Genomic DNA, 20010 nt, shown 5'->3' with positions numbered 1-20010 from the left:
AATATGCACAAAGGAGTTCACGAAAAGTAGATGGACCATTGCCCCAAATATAGCTTAAGGACTGCCACCTTAGTTAAATCCCTGAAAATTATTTGGTAAACCAGGGGCCACTCTACCCATGACAATGCCAAGAAAACTACTATTGACCCTCTCAGCATCCACAACATTAAAACAAGCCCAACATTTATTAGGCATTTTGTGGGTCTAGAGCAACTATTCCTTCCTCATTTACAAATTTTACTTACGCCTATTTACACTGTTACTTCCAAATGAGTAACATTCATGCTGAATGAGGACCTGTCTCAAAAAAGATGCTAAAATTTGTCAAAATTATAACAGACACTCCCATTAGTGCTATTCCCCTCCCCCCAAACACACACACACACACACACGCACAGAATCCTTCACCATAGAGACTTTTGCAGCTTCTTTCCATGACTCCTGCATCTCTGGACCACCCATAGTGGCCATAAGTTGTCCAGAGGCTTCTGGTGCAAGAAAATAGCTCCCTAGCCCCACACTATTTGCCATTAGTTACAGCATAAAAGACTCTCATGAAAATAGAGTATCTACAAGCCCTGAGCCTGTGATCCTCTATACCCAGCTGTTCGTGCCTTGGGTCCTAGAACCAGCACTTTGCAGCTCAGCATGACTACCCAAGCCTCCTTGCTACAGGATAAAACCAACTCTCGGCCACATAGCACATCTCACCTGAAGAAGGACATGCTCTCCCTTGTCCTCATTCTTTTGTCAGTGTCATGGTGCCGGAAGAAGGCACCTTTCTTCTGAACCCCTTGAAAACCTGAGTGACTTGGGTTCAACTAAGTGAACTGCAATCAGAGTTTGTACATTTCAAAGTCCCATTTGAAGTCTGATGGACAAATGTGCTGTCCAGTGGTGACAGCATCACCACAATTATATACAACAGAGCTCGGTTATTTATTGCTTTTCATCCCTTAACCAAGATGTCCCTGATAAAGCTAGGGCCCAAGGGTCAGCACAACTGGCTGAACTTCCTACAGTCAACAATGAACGCCTGGGCCAACAATTGTCTCCATCTGCACATTTTTACAGACTCTTGGAGCATTACCTAGGAGCTGCACCCCTTGGGGTAAAGAACTCTGGGAACCTCTTGTTTCACAGATATTCAAAATATAAATCAAGATCACACGTCTCTACATATACCAAAGCCATAATAAAAGGCCTCACCCAACACCCTTTATCCCTGTTAGAGTTCCAGACATTACTAACAATGACCAAGGCACTCATTTTATTTCTCAAAATATGCCTTTGGGCTCTTGAACAAGGCATTCAATGGAACTTTTATCATTCTACTGAGTGCAGGCTACCGGCTTCACAGACAGCCATGAAGGCTTACTTACACAAGTTCAAAAACTAAATGAAAAATAGTGCACTTCCGTCATTAGCTGAATATCTTATATAAGGAGTCCCATTCAATTTTGTTATGTTTAGCTGCTGACAGCTATTAAGCCCCCCCTTCTTCCTCTTGGTTCCCTCAAATGGGCAAGCTGGTAAGAAAGCATCTTTGGTGTGGGTAAGAGAGTCAAACCAGGAAAGCCCCAGTCCACACACAGGAACTCTCACCCTGGCCTCAATAAAAACCCAGATCTAGCTTCCTTTCCTTGCCCTTTTAAGTAGTTTAGGATCTGCTTTTAAGTCATTTAGGTCCTGCTCTTCTCTTTTCGTTATGTAAGGATATAATAAGCCATTATGTGTAAGTCATAAGTCTTTTCATGTACTCATGGTGTGTGTGTGTGTGTGTGTGTGTGTGAGATCACTCTATATCCAGATCAAGTTCTTGGGTGGGGGAAGGTTCAGTCTGGCTTCATAGAGTCCCTGCAACAGAATCCAAGCTCTCTAACTTTCAATTGTGTGACCTTGGCAGTCTGTCTAAATCTCTTTTCTCCACTCTATAGTAGGCGTGATCACTCAGGGAGGACAGGGATCATGTCTCTGTTGCTCACCCAGGGCCAGCCAGCCACAGGGGTGGAAAAAAAAAAAAATAACTGTTTGGGTTCACTCATCCCTATCATGCCTATTTCATAGTCCTATTTTGAGAATGCACTGAAATAGTGCGTCCATTTGTGCAACAATTCTTTTTTTTAAGATTTTATTTATTTATTAGAGACACAGAGAGAGAGGCAGAGACACGGGCAGAGGGAGATGCAGGCTCCATGCCGGGAGCCCGACGTGGGACTCGATCCCGGGGCTCCAGGGTCACGCCCCGGGCTGGAGGCAGGCGCTAAACCGCTGGGCCAGCCGGGCTGCCCTACAATTCTTTGAATGCCTCTACAGTGTTGTGTTTTTTTTTTTTTTTTTTTTTTTTTTGGTAAACTGTAAAATGCCTCTCACATAAAACGTATCCCACGGGCTGCAAGCCTCTAAAAGGCAAATGCACACCCACGACCAAGGTGAAAGGCACGAGCATCATGTTGAGAAACGCAGATCCTCCCGAGGACTCCTCGGCTCGTCCCTCCCTCCGTCCATCACCTCAGGCGGGAACAGCGAGGAGCACACGCAGCCGAGCCCCACGCCTGGCTGACAGCCCAGCGCTACGAGCTCCGCACCCGCGGGCGGGGAGGAGGCGGCCCGGGAGGCGGCGGGGCCTGGGAAGCGGCGAGGTCCGGCCACTGCACGCCCGCAGCCCCGCCCTCGCCCCGCCCGCAGCCCCGCCCTCGCCCCGCCCTCGCCCCGCCCTCGCCCCGCCCGCAGCCCCGCCCTCGCCCCACGGCCCCGCCCACAGCCCCGCCCTCGCCCCGCCCTCTCCCCACAGCCCCGCCCACAGCCCCCGCCCTCGCCCCGCAGCCCCGCCCACACCCAACCCCGCCCCGCCCGCAGCCCCGCCCACACCAGGGCTCGCCCCCTCCGCCCTGCCCCGCCCACCGCCCCCTCCCCTCCCCTGCAGCCCCGCCCACAGCCCCGCCCTCGCCCCGCAGCCCCGCCCACACCCAACCCCGCCCCGCCCGCAGCCCCGCCACACCAGGGCTCGCCCCCTCAGCCCTGCCCCGCCCACAGCCCACCGCAGCCCCGCCCACAGCCCCGCCCACGCCGACGCAGCCCCGCCCACAGTCCCGCCCTCGCCCCTCAGCCCCGCCCACGCCCAACCCCGCCCGCAGCCCCGCCCACACCCAGGCTCGCCCCCTCAGCCCCGCCCCGCCCACAGCCCCTCCCCTCCCCGCAGCCCCGCCCACAGCCCCGCCCTCGCCCCGCCCTCTCCCCACAGCCCCGCCCACAGCCCCCGCCCTCGCCCCGCAGCCCCGCCCACACCCAACCCCGCCCCGCCCGCAGCCCCGCCACACCAGGGCTCGCCCCCTCAGCCCTGCCCCGCCCACAGCCCACCGCAGCCCCGCCCACAGCCCCGCCCACGCCGACGCAGCCCCGCCCACAGTCCCGCCCTCGCCCCTCAGCCCCGCCCACGCCCAACCCCGCCCGCAGCCCCGCCCACATCCAGGCTCGCCCCCTCAGCCCCGCCCCGCCCACAGCCCCTCCCCTCCCCGCAAGCCCCGCCCACAGCCCCGCCCACGCAGCCCCGCCCACAGCCCCGCCCTCGCCCACAGCCCCGCCTAACCCCGCCCCGCAGCCCCGCCCCTCAGCCCCGCCCACACCCAACCCCGCCCCGCCCGCAGCCCCGCCCACACCAGGGCTCGCCCCCTCAGCCCTGCCCCGCCCACAGCCCCTCCCCTCCCCACGCAGCCCCGCCCACGCAGCCCCGCCCTCGCCCCGCAGCCCCGCCCACACCAGGGCTCGCCCCCTCAGCCCTGCCCCGCCCACAGCCCCCTCCCCTCCCCCGCAGCCCCGCCTACGCAGCCCCGCCCACAGCCCCGCCCTCGCCCCTCAACCCCGCCCACACCCAACACCAACTCGCCCGCAGCCCCGCCCACACCCAGGCTCGCCCCCTCAGCCCCGCCCCGCCCACAGCCCCTCCCCTCCCCGCAGCCCCGCCCACAGCCCCGCCCCCGCCCGCCGCCCGCGGACAGCTCGGGAGGCCGTTCCCTCGCTAACTTTCCAAAGGGCTCCGGAGGGCACCACGGAAACGGCCGGGGAGACGACTCGTCACGCCCTGCGAGGGCGCAGAGCTCGCTCGCGCAGAGGGCCGCCCGGCGCGGCCACCGCCAGGGAGCCTGCCGCCCGGAGAGGAGCGCCGCTTACCTGGCGGGCCGGCGGGGCGCCCTCCATCGCGGCTCCCTCCGCCGCAGCGCAACTGCGCACGCGCGCCCCGCGCCCCCCCGCCCCACCCCCCCGCGCGCCCCCGCGGCCGCCGCCGCCGGACCGCCGAGGCCACCTGTGCTCCTGCCGCCGCGCCTCGCGCCCCCTGGCGGCAGCTGCGTTAGGCTAACTCGCAGGCGGGCGAGTTCGCTCGCTGGCCCGGGGCCCCTGTCGTCCTTACCTGCCTGCCCCCCAACCTCAACCTCCGGTGCCCGTGCTGAAGGGGCTTCCCGGTACAGGTCGCCCCTCCTAAAGCATCCCCTCGCCCTCTGCGGAGAGCACACTCCGCACTGCACACTCCGCCCCGGCGTGCAAGGGAGTGGAGCGCTCGGCAGTCGGGGTCCTTCAGATAAGGGCTTGGAGCTGCTGATTAAAAGCTGTTGAGGGGATGGGCGCTGGGTGCTAGATGTTGGCAGATTGAACTCCAATTTAAAAAATGTAAAAAAAAAAAAAAAAATTTAAATAAATAAAAAAATAAATTTGCTATTTAAAAAAAAAGCTGTTGAGTGTGACAGCCTGGGTGGCTCAGCGGTTTAGCACCTGCCTTCGGCCCTGGGCGCGATCCTAGACCCAAGATAGAGTCCCACGTCGGGCTCCCTGCATGGAGCCTGCTTCTCCCTCGGCCTGTGTCTCTGCCTCTCTCTCTCTGTGTCTCTGTCTCTGTCTCTCTCTCTCTGTGTGTCTCTCATTAATAAATAAATAAATAAAAACCTTAAAAAAAAAAAGCTGTTGAATGTTGCAGATTCAGGTTCCCTCCCTCCCAAAAAAGAGCCATGAAAGACATTCTGGAGTAATTGAGGAAGATTGAATATGAAATATATATATATATATATGAAAGTTCAGGTTATGGAAGAAGTAACCATTTGTGGATAAAGTTATTGATACTCATTTATGACTAATACTTTGTGGTTATGTTGTAGAACGTCTTCATTATTAAAAAAAATTCATGCTCGGGTATTTAGGACATGTCATGATGCCTACAACTTGATTTCAAATGCTTCAACGAATACAGATGCAATAAGCTGATGTGACCCCCTCCCCAAATTCATATATTGACACATAATTCCCTTCTACCATATACAGACACTGTAAGAACACTGCAGCCTGGGAAGAGGATGTGGGTTCTCACCAAACACAAAATCTGCAGGTGTCTCAATCCTGAACTTCCCAGACTCCAGAACTGTGAGAAATGTTTGTTGTTTAAGCCACCTAACCTATGGTATTGTTTGTCCTAACAACCTAAATAAACTAAGACTAAGGAGAAAGAGAGCAAAATGTTAATAATTATTCCATCTATGTGGAGGGTATACCACTATTCAGTTATTTTTTGTCTATTTCTGTATGTTTGAAAGTGATCCTAATGTGAAGTTGAAGAGGGAGAGTCAAATCCACTTCCACAAAAGGTCACATGCTGCATATATTTTTAAAATGTATTACATGTTAAAGAATAATTACCTAATAAGAAAATCAGAAATGATATACTCTTGTCTTTGTCCTGCAAAACTTAGCATAAGTTGTATTCTCTTTCAACGCTGTATATAAGAATAGGCTGAATCAAAAATGCCTATTTTTCTAATTGAAGTTGTGCCAAGAAATCTACGTTGGATTGAAAGAATTTAATGTTGCTAATATTTGAAGAAATAATGACTAAAAAAAAGAATAAGGAAACTCTTTAAGTACTGATTATGGGATGATCTACAAAATATATTATTAAAGAACAAAACTACATATTATATAAAAAATGCATGCTATGAATCTAACCAGGAGAAAACATCAGACAAATTTAAATTGAGGGACAAAAAAAAAATAAATTGAGGGACATTCTACAAATAATTGGCTTGAATTCTTCGGAAATATCAAGCTCCTAAAAGCTATAGAAATATTGAACTATTGCTCCATATTAAAGATGAAAGACATATGGCAACTAAATACAGTGTATGATCTTAGAGTGGATCCTGAGCCAGGATTTTATTTTATTTTATTATTATTTGCTGTAAAGAACATTATTGGAACAACTGGAAAACTTTGAACAAAGTCTACAGATTAGATGATAGTATTTATTCAATACTAATTTCCATTTTTAATAATTATACTATAGTGAAAATGTCCTTGCTCAAGGAAATGTAGTGCTATATATTTATTTGTGTTTGAGTCAGGTATTTAGGTTTAACTCACTCTCAAATGATTTTAAAAAATTATGTGCAGAGAGAGAGAATAATTAAACAAATAAAGCAAACACAGAATCGTTAATAATCGGAGAATGTGGGCAGCCCCGGTGGCTCAGTGGTTTAGCACCGCCTTCAGCCCAGGGTGTGATCCTGGAGACCTGGGATCGAGTCCCACATCAGGCTCCCTGCATGGAGCCTGCTTCTCCCTCTGCCTCTGTCTCTGCCTCTCTCTGTGTGTCTCTTAAGAATAAATAAATAAAATCTTAAAAAAAAATAATCGGAGAATGTAAGTCAAGGGTATATGGGAAACCTTTGTACTATTCAACTTTCCTTACTTCATAAAATTAAAAACTAACCTGTCAAAATAAAGTGAAACCAACCTGCACAGGTGTGTGTTTCTCTGCACTTGCACAAGTGCAAGCACAGAAACGGCTGAGTTGGTTTTTTTTATTTATTTATTTATTTATTTATTTATTATTATTTATTTATTTATTTATTTATTTAAAGATGTTATTTATTTATTCATGAGAAGCAGAGACACAGGCAGAGGGAGAAGCAGGTTCCATGCAGGGAGCCCGATGTGGGACTCGATCCTGGGACTCCAGGATCATGCCCTGAGCCAAAGGCAGACGCTCTACCACTGAGCCACCCAGGGATCCCTGAGTTGGTTTTAATTAGAGTTGATTTTTACCAGGTGAATATGCTAAAGCAAGGGGGAGCAGAGGAGATGAGTGTATATGTATGTGAGGCAGTAATGATTGTCCTTGGAATCTAAACTGGGTAAGAGGCAAAACAAAGTTATGAGTATGAAAGATAAGTGAAAAAATATTAGGATTAAAAGCTGATTAGTTGGGGTTGAAAGATAACTGGTACTAGACAGCTACAATTAAACGAGTTGTCAGCTCTATGTAAACAGTGTCACAAAAAGCTCATTCTGTTTCTCGCCTGGCAAAATCCACATACATTTGGATAAGTAAATTAATTTTTTAAAGTTTTTATTTAAATTCCACTTAGTTAACATACACTGTAATATAATTTCAAGTGTACAATGTAGTGATTCAACACTTCATATAACACCTGGTGCTCATCACAACACTGGATAAGAACATTATTTTTTTTTGGATTATATTTATTTACTTGAGACAGAGACAGAGATTGAGTGCACACAAGTGGAGGGGGGGGGTAGGAGGAGGAGAGAGAGAGATACAAACTCCCCGCTGAGCAGGCACCTGAGCAGGGAGCCTGATGTGGGACTCAATCCCAGGATCCCAAGATCATGATCTGAGCCAAAGTCAGATGCTTAACTGGCTGAGCCACCCAGGGGCCCCAGAACATTAAATTAAAAAAAAATTTTTAGAGGTGATGAGTTAGAAAAAATAGGAAATAGTGCTTGTAATTGAGATTATGGACAAACTGCAGTTATAATGATAAATTCTCTGCTATAAGCCTCAGATGGGTTGTTGCCTAGAGTAGACAAAATGATGGGGGCGAGGTCAAGGAACTCAGAAGCCAGGGATTGGAGATATAATCTTAGTGGAAATTGAAATCACCAAGTGCTATGGTCTGAATGTGTCCCCCCAAAATCTGTGTGTTGAATCAATCCTAAGCCCCAAAGGTGATGGTAGCAGGAGATGGGAACTTTGGAAGGCTCTGCTCTCATGAATGGAATTAGTACTCTTATCAAGGAGACTTCCAAGAGCTCTTTGCCCCTTCCACCCTGTAAGGATCCAGAGAGAGGGTGCCAGGGATAAACCAGGAAGAGGGTGTCACCAAAGCACAACTAAGCCAGCACCTTGATCCTGGACTTTCCAGCCTCCAGAAAGATGAGAAGTAAATTTCTGTTGTTTATAAGCCACCGAGCCTATAATATTTTGTTATAACAACCCAAAAGGACTAAGACACCAAGTATAAAAGCAACTGCATAGAGGAAAGTGACCGTGAGCGAGGAAAAAATATCTTCAATAAAAAAAAATAAACGAACATGAATGAATTGGTACACAATTACAATAAAGAGAGGTAGTCTGTGACATTGTTTTCTGTTTAAAACAAATTTTTTTAAATCTATTTATGAGAGACACAGAAGCAGAGACATAGGCAGAGGGAGAAGCAGGCTCCCCACAGGCCCCACAGGGAGCCTGATGCAGGACTCAATCCCAGGATCCTAGGATCACAACCTCAGCCAAAGGCAGACGCTCAACCACTGAACCACCAGGTTCCCCTGTGACATTATTTTCGGACATGAAATTCGAAGCTTGGGTTTTAGGGAAGAGTGAAGCATAGGAGTCTGGAAGTAACAGGAGAAAAGTCAATCATGTCAATCACTTTCTCTGGTCTCAGTCATGTTCCAGTTACCTACTATGCTGCATGACACATCACCTAAAACCCTAGTGGCTGAAAACAGCAATAACTATTCATTATCTCACGTTTTCTGTGAGTCTAGGATTTGGGAGCACCTCAGTTGGGCAGTTCTGGATCAGTCTCTCTGATGTTGCCCTCAGTAAGCACGTGGCATCAAAAGGTCTGGTTGAAACTGGAGGATCCACTTTCAAGGCGTCTCATTTGCATGACCAGCAATGCTGGCTGTTGTTTTGGGGCCTCTGTTCCTCTCTGCAGGGGACTCTCCAAGAGGCTGCTTGAGCTCTCATAGCATGGCAGGGCTCTGACCATGTTGATGCAAAAGACCAAGCCGAAAGTTGCAATGCCTTTCATGACCTAGCCTTGGGTGGGTGTCACATACACCACCTTCTTTTGGGTTAAAGGGTCATGTCTGATTCACTATGGGAAGAGACCTTGTAGTCTACAAGGCATGACTCCTGGAAGGCAGGCTCATTGTGGGCCTTCTGGGAGTCAAGCTCCTACAAGTGTCGTGACAGTGTGGGAGGAAAAAGAGCCACCGCTAGAGAGGACAAGTGTCCTCAGGGGAAAACTAAGTTTCAGTCACAGCAAAGTGAGGTTCTAGAGAATTTTCAGGAAAAATAAAAAAATCCACCTCTGAGAATTTAAAATATAGGGGATTTTGTTAATGATTGATCTTGAATTCCACAGCCACCATGAAGGAATTTGAGAGTTGGGGATGGAGCGGGTGGGGGAGACGGCAAGAGGATGGATAGAGCTGCATGGTAATGAGAGTTTGGGGGTGGAGGGAGCTGGAAACCTTGGGTGTCTTGTACTGACTGACATAAGTAAAATTATAAGACTAACCAGATTAGTCTTGATGGCTATATTAGTCTCCAGAGAAACAGAACCAATTATATATATATAATTTATATATAAATTATATATATAAATATAAAACCATAAATAATATATATATATATAAAACCATTTATATATATAAATTATATATATATATAATTTATATATATATAAAACCAACTACACAATCTGCTTTCTGCAGCCTGGAGATCCAGGAAGGCTGGCAGTACAGTTCTGAGAATATGAGAGCCAACAGTATAATCGCAGTCCAAGAGCAGAAGACTGAAGTTTCAGCTCAAGCATTCAAGCAGAGAAAGCAAATTTTCCCTTTCTCTGACTTTTGTTCTATTGGCCAGGCCAAAAAAAAAAAAAAAAGAAAAGAAAAAAGGAAAGAAAAGAAAAGAAAGAAACAAAGAAAAGAAAAAGTGAAAAAAGAAAGTAGCTACTTTTTGCCCCTTTGCTAAGTGAAATTTTCCTGAATTATAATTCTTACACTTATATTTTATTATTAGGATTTTAAGGAATTTACAGATTTCATTCTTTCAATTGTTTCAGATGTTTAGTATGACTGACTTGAGCACAGATCCTTGGAAAAAATACCACTCTTAGTTTTTATCATTTTTTTCTGGAGCTGCTAACCCATAAATAGTGAGTCAATGTATCTGTACATATGTATCGAATTTTGTTCCTTCCTGAAATCCACCAAAACCCCAGTAAGAAGAATTATGGACAGATAGGGAGAATAGGAGAGGACACCAGGGCAAGGAAATTTCATAAGTAAGAAAGCAGTGGAACAAAGGGTAAATGATTTATATAACGGAGAAAGCCAGGGGCGCCTGGGTGGCTCAGCGGTTGAGGGTCTGCCTTTGGCTCAGGTCCTGATCGAGTCCCACGTCCGGCTCCCTGCATGGAGCCTACTTCTCCTCTGCCTGTGTCTCTGCCTCTCTCTGTGTGTCTCTCATGAATAAGTAAATAAAATCTTTAAAAACAAAAAATGAGAAAGCCAAGTCCTCAACCGATAATTGGGGAAAACTGAGGACCAACCTAACTTACACCTCAAAATCCTGAAAAGCCTTGGGAATTGGTAACACCAAAGTACCCCTAGAACTGGTAATAAATAAGAGGGGGAGGAGGAGTAGAATAGTAACTAAAATAAGGAGGACTAGGGGCAAGGCTGTTGGAGAAGCAGTTCGGTTCCTAGGTCATCTCTGTACCTCCAGGCTGCTGGGCAACTTTGTGATTGCAAATGTCTCAAACAAATTTGCCACCCTACCTGAGAAAGAAGCTTCTGGAGAGGCTGCCCACTAAGAAACCAGTAAAGACAAAATGTGGGATACAAACAAACTAGAAATGGAATGAGAAGAGTGTTGAGGAGACTCCCCAAGAGGAGACTGAAGGCAGATCCCAGAATGACAGCAGGGGCCCCGATGCAGAAGGCAACCAGTTCATACAGCTCAAGAGACGACCGGGCTGGCACTGGCATCCGAGAATCCTTGTTGTCATTTGCCGCCACCTTCTTCCTCCTCCTTTCCTTCTTCTTCTTTGTCTTCGTCTTCTTCTTCTTCCTCTACTTTTTTGGTCGTGGACAAAATCCCCTCACAGGCCACGCTCGGGTTCTTTTCTGTACTTAGCTTGCAAAGGACCTATTCTCCAAGCTCTGCTGCTTCGCTCCACAGGTCTCTACTTTGACTTTCTCCTGAGGACTGGAAGGAGCAGAACACAGAGAGCACTCCTTTCTCAATGACCATACCTTAAAAATAAATAAATAAGTAAATAAATAAGTAAATAAATAAATAAATAAATAAATAAATAAATAAATAAAAGATTTTATTCATTTATTTGAGAGAGAGACACACACATGCATGGAGGGGAGGAGCAGATAGGGAGAAGAAGGCTCCCTTCTTGAGCAGGGAGCCCAGCCTCAGTGGTGAGACTGGATCCCAGGACCCTGAGATCATGACACTTAACCCAACTGAGCAACCCAGGCACCCCTCTCTGGCCATACTTTTGCTAAATGGCTGGTATCTAGTCCAAGGGCCCAAACTATGGTAAGCCCTACACTCGCCAGGATGCCAGGAGGCCCTTCCCCACTGACTTCCCTAGAAAAAGGTTTCTGTAAATGCTCAGGGAATCTGACGCCAAATCATGACCCATAGGCTCTGTTGAGTCTATTTTTCCCTAGAAGCCATTATCTGGTAGTGGCAACCTCACCCTTCCTCATACAGAAAGATTGCTGCTTGCTACTCAGCTGGGTTTGGTTTTGTTTCGTTTTAATTAAGGAATATATTATTTAGGGATACATATGTAGGGGGTAAATCTATAAATTGAAACAAAGAACTTATTAACACAAAACTCAGAGTAAATGTTTATCTTTAAGGGAAGGAAGGTGGATGCAACCAAGGGAGGGACATGGAGGGTTTCTATGTTATTTAAATGTTCTATTTCTTAGTCTGAGTAAGGGATACATACATGGTTAAATTGTTAAATTGTGCGAGAAAATATTATATATTTTTCTGTATGTATGACTTGTTTCATGGTATTTTAAGTAAATAAAAGAACAATTAAAAACACTTATCCTTTTATTTAAATGTTGCTTGTTAAATGTGAGATTGACAGAAAGGTTTTTGTTTTGATTTGAATAGTTTTTGTAAGATGCAAGTGGCTGGAATATATTTTTAACCGATAAGGGAAAAGCCAATAGAGAAGTTTAACAGAGAGTCAAAAGAAGTTTACGATAGAGCAAGGATAACATTTCCTGGGAGCGGAGGGAGAGATCCACTGCACAGAACAACTTCAGAGACTGGTCAAAGTGAAGGATACATGTGAAATAGAAGCTAGTGTTGGGGTAAAAGGGAGAAGAAGTGCAAACTGAGAGACTGGCTATGTCATTTGCTAAAGGTATTGGGTTTCTAGATTGCATTTCATCAAACTGTGAATTATTTAAACCTACCTGGAGCCAATTTCTGAAATGAGATGCCTGATATTAATTATCTAATGTAGTATGATAACTCATGATGTTAAATAAATAAATATACCTGAATTTGACCTCCCATCCCTCTCACTCCTCTCCTATCCCTATGCCTTAACCATATCTATAGCTTTGCAATTTGAGCATTGCTCTTTTATGTAGGAATGCTTTGCTTTTACAAAGATAGAAGCAAATGTTTTACACTATTGATAGTATAATTAAATTTAGAGCTCATCAAACATCTGGATATAATGTTTTCTTTCATATAATAGTCTTCCTGGAAATTAGACATATTTAGAAACTACATTATCCATTTTATTGAATCTAACAGGCCACAGGAGTATCATTTTTTTAAAAATCTCTAGTGAGATCATTTGCAAGTTAGCAGGTATAATTCATGGATAAGTGTTAATTCTGCCTACTAAAGACAAGAGTAGAAACGGCTCATTATGATTAGAACTCAATGCTACATACATAACAAATTGCAAAATATGTAATATTTTTTGTGTGGCTATGTTTGTTGGAAACAGACTACGAATATCAGTGGGTAACTACCCTTGGACCGCACAACAGTGCACTTACAAGTAAGTACAACCCCTTGGGAAATGGCATGTATGTGTGATTCACATCCTAGAACAGAAGAAAAACATAGAAGAAAAAGATGTGGACTTGAGTTCTCAATTCCCTTGAAAGGAAGGCTACAGTTTGAAGGCTTGCCGTGAGTGAAAAAATTCTCAGAACAAGATACTCGTCTGACCCTATTCAACATGGCTGGAAAAATTAAAGTACAATAGTTATTTCTACTCAGTGAGCATTTCTATGGAAGAGAAAAATGGAGCAGAGGGAAGAAACAGAAGGTCATGTATATAGCTCAGTTTCCTGGAAGTCGAGTGTGAGAGGAAGAATCATGTGAGTGACAGAGCAGGGGAGTACTGCTCTGGAGAAATGTGTAAGGAAGTGAGGGACGCTGAAAGGAGAGGAGACACTGATAAGGGATGTTTAGCCTCACCCCACAGGGAGCTCTAGAGAATGAATATTATCACAGACCTGTGTTTCCTTGAGGCAAGAGGATTGGTCTTTGACACCCTTATATTGGCTTGTGACTACTGGATGTGGGGGCCGGGAGAGCACAGACACGGAGTCCTTAACCTTCTAGACATTGCCAGATGTGCCACCTCCTGTTGGTTGGGGGCAAGTTTCAGTACAAATGTGCTATGAGTTCTTGGCTGCCAACACTCAGTTGGTCTGGTAAAGGAGCTATGGCCGGTTCACCAACTGGGACAACTACAGATAATATTTTCATTTGTGCTCTTTTTTCTTTTAACCCTAACAACTCACCATTTATTTCAGTTGCATATTTTATCTCCAGAATTTTCTTGGTAGTAGCCATTAATGTGTTAAAAATAAAACTGGATTTTAATATTTAAATACTTTCTTGTTTAACATCTGGGTTCATTGCTATCTAACATTTTTAAAAAAGCAAAATTAAAAACTTAAATTATTTTTCATAAAAGCCACTACAAGTATCCAACCTAAATAAGGCATATAATTAGGTGTTTAAGGGGAAAGTCTTGAGTAAAGTAGAAATGGATTTAAATTCTGGCTCCAACGTCCTCTAGCTGTGTGATTGTGTGCAAGGTTTTTCTACATGCCTCATCTACTTATCTGGGAAAAAAAGAGCAATAACAGTAACTCCTTCTTAGACTTGTTGTAAGGTTTAAAGAATGTATGCTAGAGTTCCATTTCTAGTTTTGCAACTAGAGTGGGTCACCTCATTGGACCAATCTTCTCACTAGAAATAACTAAAAATACATTATGAAAAATTTTCAGAAATGGTCTGTAAATCATCAAAGAACTGACAAGATAGTAAGAATTATCAGACCAATATCTAAGGAACCCAGAAAAATGAGTCTCATAATGAAGCTGCTTTTGTCCGGAACCTGACCAAATACTAAGGTTCAGTTTTCAAGGCCCAGTGAGGAGAACAACAGAAGATAAAATCCCAATGTGGAGACTCTAATGGGAACCACCTTCCTGCAAAAGCAGGAAGTGAACTTGAAGAAAACCCCTCCCATGTTCTCACCTGCAAGAAATTAGAAAGTAGTTGGGGAGCACATACCTGTAAGTTTGTAATTATAAACCAATCATGATTCTGCTTTGCAGACCACATTCATTCTCATTGGTCCAAAGAAACGTCAAGCTGTGAATTTTATTTAAAGCCATGTTGGATGTCCTTTTTTCTAGAAGAATCTCAGCTAAGAAGTATAGAAGGGATGATGAAATTGGATATCACAAGCATGAAATAATGAACCTTGACTTGTGCTCTCCTATGTAATAATTGCTAACCACAATTTGCTACTTAAATTTAAAATAATTAAGGGGTGCCTGGGTAGCTCAGTCCACTAAGCGTCGGACTCTTGATTTCAGTTCAGGTCACAATCTCAGTCAGGGTCATGGCATGGAGCCTCAAGTCAGGCTTTGAGCTCAGCACAGAATCTTCTTGTGATTCTCTCTCTCTCTCTCTCCCTTTGCCCCTCCCTCTGCTCACATGCATGCTCTAAATAAATAAATTTAAAAATCTCTTTAAAAATGAATAAATTTAAATTAATTAATATTAGAATTTAGTTCTGCAGTGACACTACTACATTTCAAGTGCTCAACTGAGTAGCTGCCATACTGACAGTATATATTTAGATCATTTCCATTAACTGAAAGTTCTATTAGGCAATCTTCATCAAGGCAATAATCATTAATAACTGCTAAGATTATTAGGTGAAGTATAAGAACCTTAAAATCAATGCATTGGCTGACAACATGTAAACTCATGATTGTTTATTTTTTTTTTAAGATTTTATTTATTTATTCATGAGAGAGAGAGAGAGAGAGAAGCAGAGACACAGGGAGAGGGAGAAGCAGGCTCCATGCAGGGAGCCCGACGTGTGACCCAATCCCAGAACTCCCGGGATCACACCCTAAGCCAAAGTCAGACGCTCAACTGCTGAGCCACCCAGGCATCCCATCCATGTTCGGTTTTAATACACAATCACAACTCACAGGATTTGTTTCAACGCATATAATCATCATAGGACTTGCATCCACAATCTGAAATAGTTAGAAGTCACCAGGAAAAAGCATGATAACTCAATTTTAAAATAGGCAAAACATTTGAACAGGTATTTCATATATCCAATAAACATAGGAATTGCACTCAATGTCATTAACCATAGACAAAGACAAATCAAAATAATAAGATACCACCACCCAACTACAGAGGTATTAGATTACAAAGATTGACAATCCTAAGTGTTGATGGAATGTAGAGAACTGGAATTCTCATTTGCTGTTGTTGGAAGAGTAAATTGGTAGAATCACTTGGAAAACTGTCAACATCTACTAAAGTGGAACATAAATACACTCTGTGACGTAGTGCTTTCACTCCTCAGGCTATGCCCAACATATGCAATCAAGTGTACAACAACAGACATATGAAAGAATATTTTAGCAATGTTATTTGCAGTAGCCTCCAAATTGGACTAACTCAATATTTATCATCAGCAAAATTGATGATATAGCCACACAATTAAATTTATAGATAGATGAAAATAAAATAACAATAAAAAATTGCCAGCTGCAAAAACACGATGCTTCTCACAAATATAATTCAGAATGAAAGAAACCAGATAAAAAGGAAAAACATTCTTATAATTCCATTCATAAAAAATTTCAAATGTAGATGTCGTGCCTTTAGACCTCAGTATAGTGGTTAGCTCTGGGGGGGTTAGTGGCTCAGAGGGTCTTATGGGTGCCCCTAATGATCTAATTGCATGGTTGTTACTTATGAGTGGTGATTTGGTGAAAACTCAAGCTGTACACAAAAGATTCGTGCACTTTTCTGTCTGTATACTTTAATAAAAGAAGTTTATTAAAAGATATACCATATATATTGACATGCATAATACGAAGTGGATGAAGAAAGAAAATTAAGCAATCTATGAGGAAGCAATTATATCCAGAATATGGATTGAAGACAAGGTATCAGTTTCATCAATAAATCAATGATATGAATAAAAAGGAGGTCTACCCTAGATTTTAAAAAACTTAAGCGGCATAAGAACCAAATGTGATTTGTGGATCTCATTTGGATTGTTTTGAAAAAAAAAAAAAAAACAACTAAGAGTTTGTTTAAAAACAATTGCAGAAATGTAAATACCATCTGTGTATTAGCTAATATTAAGAAATTATTATTTTTTTTTAAGAAATTATTTTTGTTAGGCATGAGAATTGTGGTTATGGCATGATGCAATTGTCAGTTATTGTGATTATGTAAAAATACACTTTTTATAGATAGATTTTGAAGTATTTAGTGGAGAAATGTCATGACAGGTATGGTTTGCTTCAAAATAGTTAAGCAAAACTAATAAATTGTGGCAAAATATAAATAACTGCTGAATCTAGTTACTGACATCTTGGGTCTTTTTGTTGTTGCTGTTATGTTGCAAAGCTATGTCATTGAACATAACATTGACTTGGCTCTTAAAAAAGTGATATAGACATTTATGCATGCAAATGGTTAGCTCTCCAATTTGTGTTATTAAATAAAAAAGAAACCAGATGTATAACAAGTATGTTATGCTTCTGAGGATTTTTAAGTATATATTTGTGTATATGAGAAATTTCCAGAAGTATGAACAAAAAAAAAAGTGGTTGCTTTTGTGGCGTATAACTTCTGGAAGGGTTTTGTTTTTGTTTTTGTCATTGTTAAAATTTTGTTGTGGTAAAATATACATAACATAAAACTTAACATTTTAACTATTTTTTTTACTTAAAAAAAAAAAAAGTAAGCTCTACACTCAACATGAGGCTTGAACTCATGACCCTGAGATCAAGAGTCAGATATCCTATCAAATGAGCCAGCCAGATACCTCTTAACACTAACTTTTTTTGAGTATACAATTTTGTGACATTAAGTACATTCACATTGTTGTGTAACCATCTACAGAATTTTTTTAATCTTCCCAAACTGAAATTCCATACCCATTAAACAATGACACCCATACCTCTTGCCCCCAGCTCTAGGCAACCACCACTATATTTTCTATTAATTTGTTTACTATGAGAACCTTACATCAATGGAGTGCTACAGTACTTGTCATTTTGTGACTGCCTTATTTCACTTAGCAAAATGTCTTCAAGGTTCATTTATGTGGTAGCATGTGTCAGAATTTCCTTCATTTTTGGACGCCCGGGTGGCTCAATGGTTGAGCGTCTGCCTCTGGCTCAGGGTGTGCTCCCAGGATCCGCGATGGAGCCCCACACCAGGCTCCTTGTGGGGAGCCTACTTCTCCCTCTGCCTATGTCTCCGCCTCTCTCTGTGTCTCTCATGAATAAATAAATAAAATCTTTAAAAAACGAAGAATTTCCTTCATTTGTAAGGCTAAATAATATTCTACTGTATATACCAATCACATTTTATTTATCCATTCATCCAGTGAACACGAGCTACATCAAGCTTTTGGTGATTGTGAATAATGATGCTATGAACATAGGTATGTAAATAAATATCTGTTCAAGTCCCTGTTACTTATGTCCGCATGAAAAAAATATTTTTTAAAGATTTTGTTTATTTATTCATGAGAGACACAGAGGGAGAGAGAGAGAGAGAGAGACAGAGACAGAGACACAGGCAGAGGGAGAAGCAGGCCTCCTGCAAGGAGCCCTGTTATGGGATTTGATCTCAGATCCCAGGATCACACCCTGAGTAGAAGGTAAGACACTCAACTGCTGAGCCACCCAAGTGTCCCGATTAAAAAAAAAAATTTAAAGAGCAAAATACATGCATTGCCTGTAAAAATATTAAATGCTTAATAATAAATCTAACAAGAATTGTGCTGGACTTCTTTAAAAATTTTTAAAATAGATATTAAGAAAATTTTTTAAATATTTTATTTATTTATTTATTTACTTATTTATTTGAAGGGGGGTGCAGATAGAGCATGAGCAGGTGCAGGAGGGGCAGAGGGAGAGGGAGAAACAGACTCCTTACTGAGCAGGGAACCCATACGAGGCTTGATCCCAGGACTTTGAGATCATGACCTGAGCCAAAGGCAGAAGCTTAACCGACTGAGCCACCCATGCGCCCTGATATTAAGAAACTTTAGATAAAACATTAATGAAACGATGTTGCATGTTCATAGATTCGAATACTCAAAATTTTAAAATGTCAAATATTCCTCAAATTTAGATTAAAGGTAAGGGCACCTGGTGGGTCAGCCGGTTAAGTAAACATCCGACTCTTGGTTTCAGCTCAGGTCATGATCTCAGGGACCTGGGATGGGGCCCTGCATTGAGTTCCACACTGATTGCAGAGTTTGCTTTGCCCCTTTCTCTCCCACTCTGCTCCTCCACCCATTTGCGCTGTCTCTCTCTCTCAAATAAAAAAATAAAATCTTTAAAAAAATTTTTAGATTAAATGTAAATCCAATTAAAGTTACAATCTTGTTCTAGAATTGCTAAAAACAGCCAAAATAAGAACAGCAAAGTGGTAAGCTTTGAAGAACAGCAAAATGTTAAGACTTGTCCTTTTATGTTTCAAAATTTAAGACTGCAGTAATAAAAGCAGAGTAGGAATAGTACAGAGATAGACAAATATGAGCAATGAAAACCATCCAGAAATTCCTCCCTTATGTGAACTCAATTTATGACAGAAGTGATACTGCATAGCCATGGGGAAAGGATGGGCTTTACTGTAACTGGTTCTGCAACTATTGGGCATTCATGTGGAAAAATGAAATTGGATTCTTCTACCTTCCATCACACCTAAATGTAAAAGACAAATAACTTAACTTTCAGAAGATAATATTAGAGAATACTTTCATGAATTCCAGGATTTTCAAAACAAGACGCAAAAAAGTACAATCATGAAGGATGAATAAATTCGACATTACAATTCAGAAATTCTATTAGTGTAGGAACAGATCACTGTAAACAAGTGCTTAATCTATGTGAATGTCTGATGGAATATGTGAAATTCACACAGGATACAGGGTGACTTTTCATTCCTTCACATTTCAAAATATCTAGTGTCTTTGGCCCTGCCCACTAAGTATCACTGGCAAAGTAGTACCCATTCAAAACATGCATGCACACAAACACAAACACACACACCTGTTCACTGTGACAAATTTTAAAGACCTTCATAAATTTCCCAAACGTCCCTAGGGATGATGCCCCTATCATGAGAAACTCTGATCTTTGAGATCAGGATGAGATCACCATCATAAGAAACTCATGATCTTGGTTGATGGCTGCCTGGAATAAGGGTTACATCTCTCAATTTGTTTTGCGGATAGATATGACCTTGTCACTAAGTATGGGCCCATTACATGTCAGAAATGCCTTTAAAGGAAAAGGATATATTCTTCTTATTCCTGATGGATGCAATATGCTTTGTAG

General features: G+C 43.0%; 1 protein-coding gene across 2 annotated transcripts in view; it reads right to left on the bottom strand.

The window, feature by feature from the left end:
• GRAMD1C (GRAM domain containing 1C) overlaps positions 1-4237 on the bottom strand; it is an 87686-nt gene extending 83449 nt beyond the window's left edge. For both annotated transcript variants that reach the window (XM_049105180.1, XM_049105181.1), the window contains exon 1: positions 4171-4237. In XM_049105180.1, the coding sequence (XP_048961137.1) occupies positions 4171-4197 (27 nt within the window). In that variant the 5' untranslated portion in view covers positions 4198-4237. The remainder of the gene's footprint in view (positions 1-4170) is intronic.
• Positions 4238-20010: the final 15773 nt, after the last annotated feature.

This window comes from Canis lupus, chromosome 33, assembly GCF_003254725.2.
Source record: "Canis lupus dingo isolate Sandy chromosome 33, ASM325472v2, whole genome shotgun sequence".
NCBI lineage: Eukaryota > Metazoa > Chordata > Mammalia > Carnivora > Canidae > Canis > Canis lupus.
Note: the sequence above shows the minus strand (reverse complement) of the source record. Positions and strands in the feature narration are given on the sequence as shown.